This window comes from Ixodes scapularis, unplaced genomic scaffold (genome assembly GCF_016920785.2).
Source record: "Ixodes scapularis isolate PalLabHiFi unplaced genomic scaffold, ASM1692078v2 PGA_scaffold3__209_contigs__length_174095766, whole genome shotgun sequence".
Taxonomy (NCBI): Eukaryota; Metazoa; Arthropoda; class Arachnida; order Ixodida; family Ixodidae; genus Ixodes; species Ixodes scapularis.
In genome coordinates, this window is record NW_024609868.1 from 10,035,931 (window position 1) to 10,052,563 (window position 16,633).

Sequence of the window (16,633 nt, forward strand, 5' to 3'; positions counted from 1 at the left end):
ATTGACAAATGTGGGCGACCTATTTGCATGGTAATTTTCGAGCAATTGTTTTTTTTCTTCCACTTTTACAAAAATAGAAGTTGGCAGCAGTTCTAAAACTGCTTTTAGAGCTGCCATACTAGTTGACCTAAAAATTTTAAAATGAGTACAAAAAAAAAAAAAGACATGTTCACTGTGTGGCCAGAGGCACAAACACTACATAACTACCACAATTATGCTCGCAGTGCATAGAAAAGGCTGGTAAACCAGTTTTGAGAGCAAGACAAAATGTTTACCCAATATATTTTTTTTTCTTATGGAATTTACAACATTTATAGTGGCCAAGTGTACAGATGTTGCACTTTTGTGCTAGAGAAAACCCTAGAGGAGGAAACCCCTGGCTCTCAGGAACCGGACGTGAGACATCGGAGACAACAAATGTCAGGGGCCCGCTTGCTTCTTTATTGACAAGGGCAAAACCACTGACAAGAAAAAGAGAATGCTTCAACAGAACAAACAAGCTAGTGTTGCAGAAACTCTGAGTATCAAAAAACGAAAAAGCATATGCAAGCATCCCTGAACAAAAAAAAAAAGAAAAGAGAAAGCGCGGGAGAAGAAATGTGAAAACTTCTCTTCACCATGACATTCGTCTGCCAACCGGTGGCATCTGTCCCTGCCAGGTGGTGGCTCTTAATTCTCCCGCTAAGATCTGTGCAGCGCGCGACCAGAGAGCGCTGCGCCGCCGCCGCTGCTGACTAGGAAGCGCCTGGTGGCCTAAGAGGCGAGCGCAGGGCAACCCTTTCTTGCACGGCTCCCGTCGGATAACGCCCCATCGACCGGGCACACTTCTAGACTTCACGACCGCTCGGGTGCCCGTAATGCCACAAACTACACAAGCGCGCTCCGAGGACCAACGACCACGCCCTCAAAACGGTGCAACCAGTTTGTCGTAGTCTACGGGGTAAAGTTGGTTGCCTTGTGGTCAACGTTTCCTGTACCCAGCTGCATTCGATTAAGGATTTAAAGGTTACATAATACATGCGCGTCATTCTACGCACTTTTGCTTTAGTTTCGTCCTGCCGACTACGATTGGCAGACTGGGCAGGTTCAAATCGAGAAACTCGAAGCCTAGTTTAAATAGGCTTAGGCTCGTTGCAAACGCCAAAAGTTCCACGTTACAAACAAGCTCGTCGCATCGCTGCTTGCAAAATGCTAGTTTCTTGTCAAGAAGCTCGCGGCATGACCTGCCCCTGAGCGGTTTTTGTTTTGTGGTCTTGTTAAAACAACAAAAGAGCAATAAAGCCGGCATTCGACCAAGAGCCTCCCTCTCTGCTGTCTGCAGTCTTAAAATCTTTTGCCTGTAACAAGTTTTCTGGCTAGGAGCTGAGGGGAGACACGTTGCTCCAGAGATGCGTTCCTCAGAATAGGAGGTCTGAACTGGCACTAGATCGGGACCAGGAAGGGCCGTTGATGTGGCTGGCCAGGCAGTCGTCCTCGTCGAGGGGCTGCTCCGTCGAAATGTCGTCTGCCGGCGGTGGCGGCGCCACAGGCCTGCAGGGCCGGCACAGTCCCAGCTGGAAGCCTTCGGCACTGCTAAGGGTACTGGGCGTGTAGCTGCCCAAAGAGCCACCTGTAGAAGTAAAGGCAGAGAACTGTCCGAACACGCTGGAAGGGGGCTGGCAGAATGCATATTTGGGAGCCGTTTTTCACTCTGCTGCCTGTTCTTTGGGGTCACAGCGTCCTACAGAAATAGGCTGCATGTTTCCCACTGTCTATAAGTGGTCTGCAATTTTTTTTTTTTTTGTATGTTTAGGAAAGAATTAACTCTTTCAGCGATTTCCCCGGTGCAGGGATGGCTATTATTGAATTTTGCCGAATGCTGCAAGAGTAAAACTATGCGTACGGATAGAGGTCCTTGATTTCTAATGTTAAGCCACACAAGGACAGAAATTGAACAGTGTTTTATAGCAAAAGCTAGGAAAATTGCAGAACCCTAATATAATATTATAATGTGGATAAAAATAGACTACTAACGGTTGTTCACCAACATTTTTTTTACTTAAAACCAGAAAAGCCTGCAGCCTACGTAGAGTTATGGAATATTCAAATAAGAGATTACCCAAATTTGCCCAAATTATAAAACACGAATTAAAGAATGGTAATCAAAATTAAGGTTGTCACACAACTTCCCAGTAGAAAATACAAATAAGAAACCAAGTGTCAATCTGGCTGCTTATTTCCACTACTTTATCCCATCAAATGTGACCAGCATAGGTGTTTCATCAATAAGCCCCTGGCATGACCCTAACTGAAACCTGCTTGCCTGAATGCAAGCTAGAATGTTTCATCAACCAACTATGCTGTTTTCCATCTAACTGGCTTGATATTCAGATGTTTCGAATTGAAATCAATAAGAGCTGGATATATAAAGAACATTGTGTTGTAGCACTTTTAATTAGGATGAGACCGCCAATTTACAAATGGTCCAAGGGCCTATGCAACATCTATAAGATTAGTACTACTGTAGTTGATTTCATTTTCACATGTACAATGCTCCACAAATTCACCAAAAGTGAGGGTCCACATGCCCTCTCAAAACTGTATATAACCAAATTAAAATTCATAATACCAATTTCTGATGAAAGTGCATGGTTGAGGGAAATTAAGTTTTCCAAAATTGTGGGAAATCAGATCCCCCAAGAAAGGTAAGTCACCTTCAACAACTTTCATTAGGCGATGAGAATATCAAAGAACAAGGCATTTGATTTTAACTTTAAAGGGGCACTGACACCCCAAAGGTCGTATTTATTTTTATTGTCTAAAACGATGCAAGTTGCAGCCATAGACACGCAAAAAAAACTGCATCGCGAAAAAAAAATTTTCCCGCGCGCACGCGCGTTTTTTTATTTTTGGCGTTTGATTTTCCCGCCTCTCGCCTCCTCACTTCTTTTGATCGGTGACGTCAAAAATCAGGAAATTTAGAAGCTTTGTAGGCGGCATCTTTATAACAATTAATGACGGCAATCCTAAAACATGTTTTTTAACGCAATTGCGAACGCACTACGGCCCTTCTTTTTGAAATACCAAAAATCGGGAGTTCGTTGTGGTGCCGTCTCCTGGATTTGTATCCTCCAACGGAAAACAGGCGACACCGCTCAAAACCGGTCCGCCGCAACGCCGGCGCTAGCCGGCGCTCGCTCCTTTCCTCCTCGCTTTGGGTCGCCATGGCAACAGCAGGGAGTGGTGACAGGAAAGGGGACTCTCAGGTCTCCGCAATTTTTGACGTCAAGGCACCGGCGCCGATCGCGCGGGAACTTCGAATTCGGCATTTGGAAATTGTTTTTTTACTTCACGAATACTGAATTCCCAAATTTCAAATTTTGAGGGTAATGTCCCGGCATCGTTTTCAACCGTTTCGGATAATAAAAAAAAATATGATTTTGATGTGTCAGTGCCCCTTTAACAGATTTTATTTTAAAAAGGGGGCGAGGGTTAGGCAAGTCTAGTCTTTTCGGTTGACAATAGATGAGGCAACATTTGGCATGTTAAGTTGGCTAATTAACTGAAATGTGCATTAACTTTTTAATTATATTTGGGGGTCTGGCTGCAACTGCACAATTGAAGGCAATTACGATAAGACACAAGACAAATTAAAATAATTTGCAAAAAGTTGTTAGCATTCTAGATGTTCATTGATAAATTTTCAGGTGTTTCAGCTTGATTTAAAAATTGCATGCAAAAAGGAGTGACATGGTCGTTTGGGTCACGTCGTCACTTGTGCCGTCGGCACAACCACCAAGGAAACGCCACCGAGAGTGACGACACGATTGAAATGACTATTGTCGGTGGCAGGTTAGGAGTTCAGGGGAAGCCTCTCCCACCTCTTTCCACTACAGCAAAGCAAAGGCTGGACAGGAGGCGACCTCCTCTCCAGGGCTTGCTCTACTAAAGTGGAAAGAGGTGGGAGAAGCTTCCCCTGAACTCCTAACCTGCCACCAACTGTATGTCACTCTCCCAAGCGCCATTGTGGGCTGGGCTTGCACCACTATTTTTGTGCGCAATTTTTATATCGCCCTAAGAAATGTAAACATTTATCAATTCATATATATCAAAAACTTTTACGTTTTTGCAAATTCTTTCAATTGGTTTGGCCTCTAATAGTAATTGGCATCAATACTGCAATTGCAAAATGATTAGCTAATTAGCCAACTTACCAGGATGATAATCCCCTGATCTATTGTCCGCCGTGCCAAATACATGGTGAAGACGGCACTCGTCTAACTCTCACCCCCTATTAAAAAGTCTGTCTCAATTAAAATTAAGCATGAAGAGAATTTAAACAATTATTGCAATCTAGTAGGGTTGTGCAAATCTTCTAATAGTAGTTTCAAATAGAAAGATGACTGACAGTCCCTTTAAGATAAACTGTAATATTCACACTTTTCAAAGCAGTAGCAAAGTCAGTGTTACAGTGGCAGCCACAGCTGTTGAGCACATGCCAACAGCAAGGTTTCACCGGGGCGACTTTGCACCATCAGTGCTATGGATCTTGGCAGTTTATTTACTCAAATATTTCCCATTTGATATTCAATTACATTCTGTTAAAATAGTGGTTTGCTTCAAACTCAAAATACACTATTCACACAAGCCTAGAATCTAGAAACAATGTTTTAGGTGACTCAACTGGTCCATGCTGTATGATTTGCAAATGGACGTTCACATGCACTGCTGAAAGACACTAATTTTCACCATACTGATACTAAGAAATTTTCTGCGGCCATTAGCTTATTTTTTCTAACCCACAACTAGATTACAGCGTGTTTTTGTAGATAAATAGTTTTGTTACTTTTTTTTTTTTTAAGTGTTCACTCCCTTGTATAATGCCCCCTGGGCCTTCAAGGAATAAATGATGATGATGATGATGATGATAATATAAAACCCTTCCACTCTTCCTTATTTCTTACCCTTCTCACCTGTTTGCCTCCTCTTAATTCATTTATGGCTGGTCCAAAAGCTAATGCCTACACACAAAAAAATAAAAATGTCCCTACTGAAAACTTTTAGGACGAAGAGGTTTGCAAATTCTAGTCAAGAGATTGACCACTCTTATCTTTTTTTGCCGTTGCATAGGATGTTGACGTACCAAATTGATCTCTATTTCGGACTAAAGATGCCGGAAACGTTTTTCGAACCTGAGGTTTGAAGATCGACCAAGGTGTCCTAAAGGTTCGCAAAGTTTTGAAACGTCGAACCTATTACATGAAAACTTGATTTTCTAACTTTCTAATTTTTGGCGCTGAGAAATCCGATTGTTTTCGAACTTCCCATTTTTCACGCTATGAAATTCAACATTTTTAGAGCACAGCTCTTAGGCGCCCGTTCCCGGCTTGAGCGGCGTCACCGTCGGCGTAATTGCGTGGTGCATTATGGGACATTTCCCATGATGCAATGTGCGGGGAGGAGGAAAAGGATAAGGGGGAGGAGGGGGAGGGGAGGAGGAGGGGAAGGGGAGGAGGAGAAGAGGAGAGGAAAGAGGAAAAGAGGGTAAAAGGATGAGGAGAGGAGGAAGAGGAGGGAGGAGGGGTATACCCTCCCCTCAGTATATTGTTTTTAACTTCTTGCGCTAAGAAATTCTATGATTTTTGAACTTTCAAACCTGCCGAGTTTAAAAGTTTGAACCAAGTTCACCCTTATAGGTTCCAGGCGACAAATATAAATAACACAAGATGTCAATGTGTGGAGTTGAAATTGCACTCAGAGCCTTACCGTTAGCTGGTCGTGCCACAAACGACACGCTTGTAAAGCGCTGAATGATCGCTTTGGCGTGGCCTCGGCCTCGTACCTCACACCTTTTTCTTTCCACTTCCACACAAGGCCTCCCAACTCCGTAAGTTGCCCCGAGTAACCTCTGGGCCAACAGATCCCTTATCTGCAGGTTCGAAATTTAACAGAGGTGCTTCGCTGGGAGCGTCCTTCATAACATTAGTTGTTTTTAAACGCAAGTTCCTCAATTTCCTCCTCGCATCCAGGAAAGGCGTGCGCAAAGTGTGACGCTGATGCACAACAATGAACGCTGAATCGGTGCTTACTTTATTGTAATTAGTAGTCGGCTGCATTTTAGAGTGGTCAATATCTCCATACATTGAAGAAGAGAAGTTCCAGGCAGCACAATATGGTTAGCCCGATAACAACTGGTCATGACCTGATCAGCTATATTAGTGGTCCCCTAATTTAGTGTGGTTGCATTCTTCTCAACCTTGACTTGCCTTGGGTGCTGTGCCTGTGTTTTCCCCATCCCACGGGTCATCCTGCCAAACATAAATGCCCAGAGCAACTAAAAATTTTCGGGAAGCCTGGATGCCTTTATGTGACTGCATTGTCCTGCATATCTACTTGTCTTATGCCAGCATTGCATTTAGGCGACGTTTGATTGCATTGTTACTAGTTTGCAAATAAGTAGGAAGTATGTTCTCCTGACCGCCTTTGGGGTTTTTGGATGAACCGTTCAACCAGTTCAATGCTTTTTTTCATAAGTTACGACAAGTAACGAGTGATACAGGTAGTGCTGTCAGTACCACAGCACTGAGCAGGAAGGAGTATATTCACGGCGTAAGACAAATGGGCAACGTTTTCAGTAAAATTTGTAGCACATTTTGTAATTTTGTTTTAGATGAATTCATGAAAACTTAGTTTGAAGCCGCGGAATTCGATTTCCATCCGTGAAATTCAGACTTTCAACATAAATCGAAACTTTCGAACTTGTACCTCGAAAATATTTGAAATATTTGATTTTTCTAACTTGAATCTTGAATAAATTTGAAATGTTCAAATTTCTTAAACTATTTATAAAAAAAAAAAAAAATAGATATCTTTGAACTCAATCTTTCAGAAACCTTAAGCTTTTCGAATTATTGGAATTCGAACCTCAGCAAAGTTCTAAAGTTGCAAACTTTTCAAACTTAAACCTCAGCGAGGTTCAAACATTTGGAAACCTTTCAAGCTCGAACTTCGGGAGGTTTGCGGCATCCCTCTTTCTGACACCATTGCTTGGGGCGCATGCATATTTGGAGTGTACTTATTGCAGGCAAAACAATTCTTACTCATGCTGAACACATTCTTTTTCTGTACAAATTTGTACACATAACGAGTCTGTTATGACTGATGAGTATATCCCGATGAGTATATGGCTGACGAGTATATCCTAACTAAGTAAGTAAATACATCGAGGGCTCTGCGAACTGTCCTGCAGAATGCCGTTCTGATGCTCACCAACTCCCTTGGGCAGGCCATCCACCACAGATGTAGGATTAAGGTTCCTGGGGCTGGCCTCCTCAGACGGGTACTCAATGGTCACCAGGGCACTGTCGTTGAACTGAATCTTGAGCTGCAGTTGACAAATATATTAAAGCATGGAACACTTTTAAAATTAACCCCTTACTCCGAGAAATTTGCCCAATCATTCAAACATGCATTTCCCCACTGAAATCAATACACAACCATGTTCCTCTTCCCTTCCAAAAAGTGATTGCTCAATGTCTTATAAACAAACAAACTTAAACAATTTTGCCTTAAATACTGTATTGCTTGCATTATAGGACTTCAGAGATGAAGCTCACTGGGACTGCTCTATCCACCCAGAGCCCCTCTGACAATCCTTCGACTCTCACAAGCAGTCTCGTCAACCTTGGCCTTAGGACAGCCAGTAGGCTGACATCCCCCATGGTGACCATCTTATTGCCACTGATCTCAAGTGGAAAGATGCATTTCTGGGTGAGACACATTTCTGGACATCCATGCTACATCCACAATGCCTTTACTATTCCTGGAATTTGAGCACCTGTCAACACAGATCGTTGAAAGGTCAACCTTCAATTGAAAAGAGGAGAAAAGAAAAAGCAAGCAAGTCAAGCCCAAGAATTTCGTGTTCATTGTTATAGATTGTAATGGAAGAACTCACTGACTCTTCAGTCATTGTGGGTTATCCCCCAATGCTTGCACAAAAGGAGCTCCTTTCCCCCCCTAATGACAAAGGCAAACTGAGAAAAGAAAATATTTCCTACCCTGCTTTAAACTTTGCAAGTTGTCTTACGATTCCAGCAAGGTGCACCAAGAACAGGCGGGAAAAAAATGCTCAAGAGTGCATCTCCAAATAAACAGTTTCTTTAACGCAAGGTTACCATCATGTAAAGTGCACCAAGAGAAGACATAAACCAAACAAGAAAACAGCACAATTCTGTCTGAACTTCTTGGGCGTTTTTAACACCAGCAAAATACATGCCACGGGCCGCTGCTATTATTACATGTTACCATTCTCTCTACATGCAAATCAACAGCACCGACACACACCAAAAATTAACCCCACATATCAAGATTACCAAACAAAAATTGTGGTTTTCAGAGCAACTGTTTTGTCTCCCTCGCATTACATAAGCAGATGAAGCACGTTAAAAATGCTGTTAGAACATCCAGCTGCTATCGCGTAACAATGAAGGATATCTGCGTGCCTATCCCTTGATGCGCCCGGTTCCTGTTTGATATCCCGAGTACTTATACATTGTGGTGGGATATGTTTTATTCACGCCGTCAGATATTCTCCCATTGTATCAGCTTGTCTGCAATATACAGACTTGCACCGCCATAGCTCAACATATTCAGAAGTCAGGAACCTGTACACAACACAATATGTATGCAATCGAAATAGCAGGCAGCACAACTTGTCCTATTGGAGCAACAGCGAGCATCAATTGGCTGTAACTTAGGCAAAATTTCTAGCCAGGTGCCCTATGAAGCCGGAAATTAAAATAAATAATAACAGAGCACTTCTTTAGTAATTGTATCTAGATGGTTTATTTACATACTTTCTAAGCTTCCTAGCCTCAGCCTAGGAGTGAATCTCCCAAGGAAGAAAATGTGACTCGAAAAAAGGCTCAATGCCAAGTTTTTCTGCACCCCCTCTCTCATTTATTTTTAAGTGGACTATCAACTTTTTTTAGAAGCATAAAAAAAAAAAGGTGCTTCAACACATTCTGGTATATCCTAGCCAGCACTCACACTCAGTCATTCCAGGAATGCAGTTCAGTCTTCAAGTCAACATCATTGTTTCTGAAGTTTGTAAAAGAATTTGCCTAAATTCTAGAAGAGGACAAGATTGTCCAAGAAACCCTGAAGGCATCAGATTTTTAAACAAAGGCACAACAGCTGTGCAAACATACCCCTCCTGATAACCTTGTCAGATAAAAATTAATTGGGCCCTTTTGTTGTTGAAGGCATCACTCAGGTTTTCCATGCAATTACACTATGGTGCTAAAATTAGTGAAGCAAAAGGTCTGCATTAAATTCAGCTATCTAAAGACCCACGACCCCAAGTACAAAAGATAACAGAAGTGTTGCTCAAAATAAAACTTATTAGGGTTTAGTGACCGATTCCCTCTCGGTTACCTATATTCCAGTGTGTTTTTGATGTGACCTGATCAATATTTCCACTACTTGGACAATGCAATACAGATGTCAAAGTAAAATGTTTTTTAAATGTCACCTTTCTATTTTTTCCAAATGGGCTTCTGCAATTGGCATCTACCACCCGACACCTGTTAGGTAATCTGATATGTAAACTTGCATGGTCGCTGGCCATGGCTTCTGAAAACAACCGATTGTGTTTCAAAACACTTTGTTATTTATTCGCTTCCCTTGGCAGTCGACTCTTAGCAAGCTATCCCCTACAATGTTGTGCCCTGCTCCAAACCCCTGAGTGGTGTGAAAGGTATGTCTTCTGTGTGCCTGATGGCCAGATATATTCACATGATTTGCCTTTTAATAACAGATGATGCACCTCAGAATGGCTTTGTAATGTCCATGTCATATGGCAGCCTTGGATGCTTTTTTGAAAGCACTATAATATAGTCAAATATGAATGCTGACGAGACAGCACCAAACTATGCTGAACAATCCACGCGTCAAGGGCATCCTTTGTCATTTAGCATTGCTGGCACCACATATTCCTGCTGGAAATTGTAAACCCACTCGAACCGAGAAACATGGTCAGACTCAATGAGCTAATTAGCATTTACTCATGCTCTTAGGAATGCTACAGAGAAGCTGCAATCTGGGGAAAGAGACAGATTTATGATTGAAGTGGAGCCAACTTTGGGGATTAAAGCTTGTGAGCACCAATGTGCTTGATGGCACCAATGGGCACAACTGACCTTTTGCTCATTGGTGTCATTGGAAACACTGCAGAGAAGTTGAAACCAGGAAAATAGGTAGTTTATAGTACATGTGAAGCCAACTTCACGAAAATATCAAACAATCTCAAACTTAAAAAAAAAAAAAAAAAAATCCACATTATGAGATTTTGTATTAACCATGTGCAGATTCAAAGAATTTTCTCAATTGGAGATCGGTCTAATCGAATACGAAATTAAAAATGTGCGAATATTCGAAATCTCAAATACTAGTATCGAATAATATGCTATTCGATATTGCTTTGAGATGAACTGCGATATAAAGTGTTTTTCGAAGTGTTGATCGCGACGGGTTCGCCCCGTTGAGCGCGCTTCTTACCTAGCACGGGTGAACTGCGGAGAAGCAACACCCGCAAAAGCGAGCTTTACGGGTGTTGCTACTCAGCAGTGCACCGATGCTCGGTAAGAAGCGCACTTAACAAGCAACTTGCCGCCATCAACACTTGGAAAAACATGAATATCGCAATTGCATGCCCAAGAGAAAAGCACAATTCCAAAACAAAATAATGTATAAAAAAAAGAGCAGGTAACTTTTTTAGTGTTGATATGTACATTGCAGTAACATTTTCAAAATTAAACTGTGGCTGTTATGCAAGAGTATAATAGTATGTTAGGCAGAGATGCCCTGACAACCTGTGTTCATCATTCTTGATTTTATTTTTTTCTAATCTGAGATGGAGTAAAAGCTTTTTCATATAGCAAGATTTGTAAATCCACTTAATTAGGTATAAATGGGCATCTCTATAAATTTAATTTTATGTCAAATCTGTTGTTTATTTGCCATGCTAAGGCCTATATTTATCAGACCTATTTGAGATCTGATAAATATAGTTAGATTAAAACTAGCTTATAATGGACAAGTGGAAGCTTGGGAACAACTTTTATGAGTTTAGTGGGGTTTTTGTTTAAGCATAGTGCAACAGTAGTGAGAGGTTTGGAGAATATGTATGACATGTGATTTAAAAATATTTGGCCAAAACCACTATTAGCTTCAAATTTGCTTCAAACTCAAAATCTACTACTTGCACATGACTAAATTACCAAAGAATATGATTTAAATCGTTGGAGAACACAGGTTTGTAAAAAGTGCTAAGTTGATGCTTTTAGTGTACATTAGAGGGGTGGTTTCAGAAATAAATTGAATGGCTTTTCTCTGAACTGTAGGTGCCTGAGCTCAAAAACTTATATAATGTGTTTAATAAAGATGTTTAGTGCTTAGTGGTTAATTTACTGCTACTATTTTGTTATGCTCACTGCATGCAGCTCAAGATGAACATAACAGCTCATTGATGCAGTTTTTATTATGCTTATTTCAATTTAACATCAATTAAGACACGTTACTTTTATCTCACTTTCTACATTTGGGCTGTGAGTTTCTAGAGAAATTTCACATTGAAGCTTTTACTAAACTATCAATATAGGCATACATTAACTTACATATCAAAATTAGCAAGATTTAAGCTTTCTCAGCAGGCCTTCCCAAAAAAGCATCTTCCAAGAGTTAAAATAAAAAAATAATAAAAAATTTTAATGCAAATTGTTGCAGAAAGGAGAGGTCAAGTCACGTACTCCCCGAATTAACTACAAACTAATCAACAGACAGAGCGAGGTGCGTCATAGGCTTAGGGTTCTGTTTTGTCTATATCAGATGAAATCCTTCGGCAACGTACAGGGACGCAATCAAAGGCAAACTAAGCAGGAACTGCAGCAGATAGGGTATTTCCTTCTTCCTCTCCTTGCATGCCTTTCTGCTTTGAGTACTTTTTTTCTTTGTCGTTGAGTCTACAAAATTCTAAAGTCAATAAATGACACGAATGACCAGAAAAGATAGAGCACCTTCAACAACAAAAAAGTGTGGAAAAAAAAACAAACACAGTTGGCTTGTTTTTGTTTTAAATTCTTTCCTCGAGGATGTTTGGTTAGCGCGCGGGGTGTGTATGCCTCCAAAGTCCACCGAGCCCCATCCGGACTCCAAAGTGACAAGAGGCCCTCGACGCGCTTGCGGGTTTCCGCCGGCGTGGTCTGGAGCGCCGTCGACCGCAGCGCGTGTCCGCCGCCATTAGTATGGCCGGGTACCGTGGGCGTCGGTCACGGCCTGTGGAGTGAGACGCGCGCTTCCTCCGTCCTGGCAAGCGGCCCACAGCGGTACGCGCACGGACAGCGGCCGCGCGGGGTCAGCGGCCGACCGGAATGGACAGCGCGACACATTCCAGCCGCTGCCGCTGCGCGCAGTGGGGCGCGCAGACGAAAAAAACAAAAACAACAACTCCTATCTGTCAAAGCGAAACCACTGTGGAGAGCATGAATTGAGTAAGGTCATGATGCATGGCTAACTGATGCCCTGACATTCCTAAGCATACGTCGGAATGCATACCTTCTTGTTCCTGGTGGTCAGCAGGGCACCACGCCCGATGCGGACGTTTTCCCCGATGAACACGATGCCAGACGGGAAAGGCAGTGGCTCGTCCGACGACGAGTCCAGCTCGTCGAAGTCCGCCCCGGGCGCCGGGCTCACAGCCAGATGGGGCTTCACGTTCTTGCCCCGGAAGTCGAACACCATACTTGTCGTGCCACCCGCAGGCGACATGGAACCGCCGCCCCCGACGGCTGTCTTGGCATGGGAAGGCCACAGCGGAGACGCGTTCCGCAGCAACGCGCTCGGCCGCAGCAGCTCGGCCGCCTTCGGCTCGACACCCTTGCCGTCGCCGACGCCGATGCGGCCATCGACGTTCTCATAAACACGGTCGTCGATGCGTTCGTCATCGATGCGGTCGTCAGCAACGCGGTCGCCGACGTGGTCCTCGGTCGGCGGACCGTTGGCCATCACGGGCTTGAGCGGGGGTGCGTCATGTGGCAGGTCGTCCTCCTTGCGGAGCGGCTTGATGTTTGCCACGGGCTTGGGCGTCCTGGGCCGACCGAAGGCAGCCCTGGCGCTGCTGGGCTGGCTGTTCTCCTTGTCCCCTCGCAGCGGCGCCCTGGCCCTGAGGACCGGCGGCCTCCGCCGAGGCGGCCTCCGGTTGTCGTCGGATGCCTCGAAGATGCGCTTGCAGGTGCGCACGATGTCCACTCGGGGCAGCTCGCCGTCACTGATGCCCGCCGCCGCCGCGGGTCGCGGGCTCCTCTCCACGATGACCACGTCTTCGTTGATGAGCGGGTCGAGCAGCGTTTCCATGCTCCGGGCCCTAGGGAAGGAACCACGGGGTCCCGCCCTTGGGGCCTGCTGCTGCTGAGGCGGCCGGCCCGCGACCACCAAAGACGCCCTGCTGGGCTCGAGCAGGTTTTCGACGCTAGCATAGGCCCGCAGCGGCCGCTGTCCCGGCGGCCCGATGCGGCCCGGGGACTCGCGGAGGCTCAGGCTGAGGAACTTGCACTTGAGCCGGTCCACGAAACCTGGACCGTACTGCCACTCGTCGTCCGGCTCGCCATCGGAGCTAAGGTCGCCTTGTGCCGAGCTGTGGTCACTGCAGGAGCCGTCGGCCAGGCCAGCGGCTCTTTTGTCTTCGCCCATGCTGGCACGCGGGCCTCCGCGGGGCAACTGGCAAACCAGTCCGGCCGGAACGCGCGGCGCGTCGGCAAGGTGAACAGCCTTCCTTCTCGGCCGGTCGCCGCTGCCCGTGCTGCCCGGAGCCACAAGCGCCGCCCAACTGGGGAAGGCCTTGTGCATGGTGCGCTTCTTGCGAAGCAGCTCCTGCTTCCAGTCCGGCATGCCGGCGCTCAGTTCCTGTCGGGAAGTGCAGCTCCCGTACATTTCCGCCACTTCCGCCCCGGGCCCGATATCTCCTTGCAAGGGCGCCTTCTTCCTTTCGCCCTACGCCCGGTACGATCGTCCGACGAGCCGTCGCATCGCGCCCATTTCGCCACAAGCTGGACAGTCACTCGGGTACGTGGTGATACAGCGCTGCCGACCACAGGAATTGCACACGCCCACTCACCGGACTGGAGACGCTCCCACGGCCCGTGGTTCCTCGGCTGCCGACCGGCCGGGTGGGATTTCAGGCCGCTGAGCTGGCACAGTCACCACGTCCTTCGGCCTGGTGACATTTCTCTCCCAGCGCACAAAACGAGAGGCGTTTATCGGCGATAGCCGGTCACGGATTTAGGCCGATCGGGTCGGCGCGTCCAGCAGCCACCTGTCGGAGCGCGGTCGGACACCGCCAGTCGCGCAGAGTAGGGAGCACTCGTGATTACCTTTGCGGGGTGTGGAACATGGCGCCGACCAAACAGGACGGGAGTTTAAACATTTGCGAGCTTAAGAAAAGCTTACCGGTTCCTGGTTGTTATGTTACTCAAAATGTTAAAGAGAGCAACTGTTCATTGAAGCTAGAAGTATCTCATTTCGCCGAAAAAGAGCGGCCTTGCATTTTGCAGTAACGTGGTTACGTTGCAGGTAACATCATAGGCCGCGTAACCCAAGGATGTAACCGATGCCCCACGTCGGAGTCTGCCCATGTAATCACAACACGCACGTTAGATCTTTTCACTTGCTAGACGCCGACTAGAACTTGAGGGGTGTGCGACCATTCAGTGGCATCCGGTGGCACCGAAGTTGCGCAAGTTCAGAACTTCAGAACCGGCCCGATTGGTTTTAAGTGTTATTTCCGATCTTTCGTGTTCGAACTTGCTTGGTTTTCGCTCACCGTGCTGCTGAATACGCTGCACACGTTTAATTTATCGCAACAGTTATTTAAAAAAAAAAGAGAGAGAAGGATTAGTGTTCTTTAACAGCCTTGTGCACTTTTTTAAAGATTAGACGACCACTAGCGCCATCTGGTTTATGCGGCAAAAAGTTTTGGATATCCAAGATGTTTCCAAGACAAATTAATCAAAGTTAATTTGGTGGAATTCATCGTTTTTACAGGGACTACCGCTTGCTGAGCAGCTCTTGGAGAGAAAATGAAAAAGATAGCAGCATAAAAATCTGAAAGCACATGAAAAGTGACCACAAGACCAGAAAGATGTGGCGTTGTTCGGCTTTATTTCACTCCACAACGCCGGATGCCCACAGAACGACATGAGGAAAGGCACATATCGGTGAGGAGGGGTAGAAAATGTAAAACACATGTGGGAAACATGTGATGCAACGTGAAAAGGACGTGACACTTTTTAAGTAATACTGCATCCGGCTATGTGCTACACGGCACCTTAGTGCAGGGCAGTGTGCCATGTATATGATAAAGTTCTGGCTAGTATACACAGTTTGTTCCGCACTACTTGCATACCACAAAAGGTCAAACAGGCACTTCAGACCTTTCACAAATTCGAACCACCACTTCGATATACATTCCGGTGGATGTGTATAGGTGGCTCTATCGCCACTTGGGAAGTATACGGCGATCGCTAATTCGTTGGCTCACAAATTCGTTGACTTGCCGCCAGTCACAACAAGAAAAAAAAAAAAAGAGGCGGCAAACATCACATTTCTTATTGACCGAGTCTGAGCATTGAACAACGTGAAACGGGCGTAAGACGTGTCAACAAACAAAAAAAGTAAATTACCCGGAGAATCGAGAAGAAAAAAAACTACTCGTAAAAGTAAAATACTATGTACAAGTGCCACAGGTGTGCAAAACAACGGGGGTGGCCAAAGATGAGCCGAGCCCAGAAAGCTGGGCGTCTCTCGTATGATGTCCGCTGAGCTCATGGGGAGGTTGTTGGTAACAACCTTTTTTTGAACTGGAACGGCCTACGCAGCTTCTTGGCACCCAGGGCTGGGGAAGCACTTTCCGCCTTCTTGGGCCTCAGTACAAAGTTGAGCGCATGTGCATTGCTCAGGGCATAAAACACATTGGCAGAGGCTGGAAAGACAATCTCTGCAAAGAGAAATGAATAGAAAATTGCTTCAGGAGGACTGGGATGCCCTGAGAAAAAAGGCTCGAGGTACACCTAAGCACTTCTTATGAGTTGTGAATGCGAAAGCACACAAGCCGCTTTTCGCTCCCTTCTCTCGTCTGCGGCGTACGGCGTGCAGACCTTGGGCGTGGAACGGTGGAGCCACCGCCTTGCGGACATGCAGCGCCATCGGGTGAGCGATCGTTGAAACCGACGCGCAGCAGCCAATGGGAGCCTCGTCGATGTGCACCAGACAATGGGACCGAAGCCGAAAATTCATCAGCTTTACTTTGCTCTTTTGGGATCGGGGAAACTAGGTGCCGTGTCTAGGCTTTTCGCATGGTTTCATAGCTGGGAGCTGGCTACACTTGGAGAAAGGATTCAAGATGCCGTTTTTTGCACTTCAAACTGATAATGTCGGCTCGCTCCATGAGACCAGTTAATGCTTTCGCATTAAAATAGACCATTACGGGTTTCTCAGATTTCATCTATCCAACTTCAAAGCTACCATGAAAAATATTTGTTTCAACTCAAGTGTGCAAAGTATTACATCAACTGCTGAGGTCTGGTTTTTTTATGAATGA

General features: G+C 45.3%; 2 protein-coding genes across 2 annotated transcripts in view; both read right to left on the reverse strand.

The window, feature by feature from the left end:
• Positions 1-420: 420 nt before the first annotated feature.
• LOC8025385 lies at positions 421-15,177 on the reverse strand. The gene is made up of 3 exons (XM_002408962.5): positions 12,595-15,177; positions 7,249-7,363; positions 421-1,609 (listed from the first exon to the last, which is right to left on the reverse strand). The coding sequence occupies exons 1-3, from the start codon at positions 13,966-13,968 to the stop codon at positions 1,398-1,400; spliced, it is 1,701 nt and encodes a 566-aa protein (XP_002409006.4). The 5' UTR covers positions 13,969-15,177; the 3' UTR covers positions 421-1,397.
• LOC8025387 (ral guanine nucleotide dissociation stimulator-like 1) overlaps positions 15,177-16,633 on the reverse strand; it is a 31,913-nt gene continuing 30,456 nt past the window's right edge. Inside the window, exon 14 of the mRNA XM_029992691.4 lies at positions 15,177-16,030. Coding sequence (XP_029848551.2) covers positions 15,858-16,030 — 173 coding nt within the window. The 3' untranslated portion in view covers positions 15,177-15,857. The remainder of the gene's footprint in view (positions 16,031-16,633) is intronic.

Bases quoted from the DNA above. Each gene is read 5' to 3' on its own strand.
- LOC8025385 (XM_002408962.5), bottom strand. From the start codon at position 13,968: ATGTACGGGAGCTGCACTTCCCGACAGGAACTGAGCGCCGGCATGCCG. The intron at 7,364-12,594 runs GTATGCATTCCG...TGTCAACTGCAG, and splicing joins TGACCACCAGGAACAAGAAG to CTCAAGATTCAGTTCAACGA. The intron at 1,610-7,248 runs GTGAGCATCAGA...TTACTTCTACAG, and splicing joins TGGCCTGCCCAAGGGAGTTG to GTGGCTCTTTGGGCAGCTAC.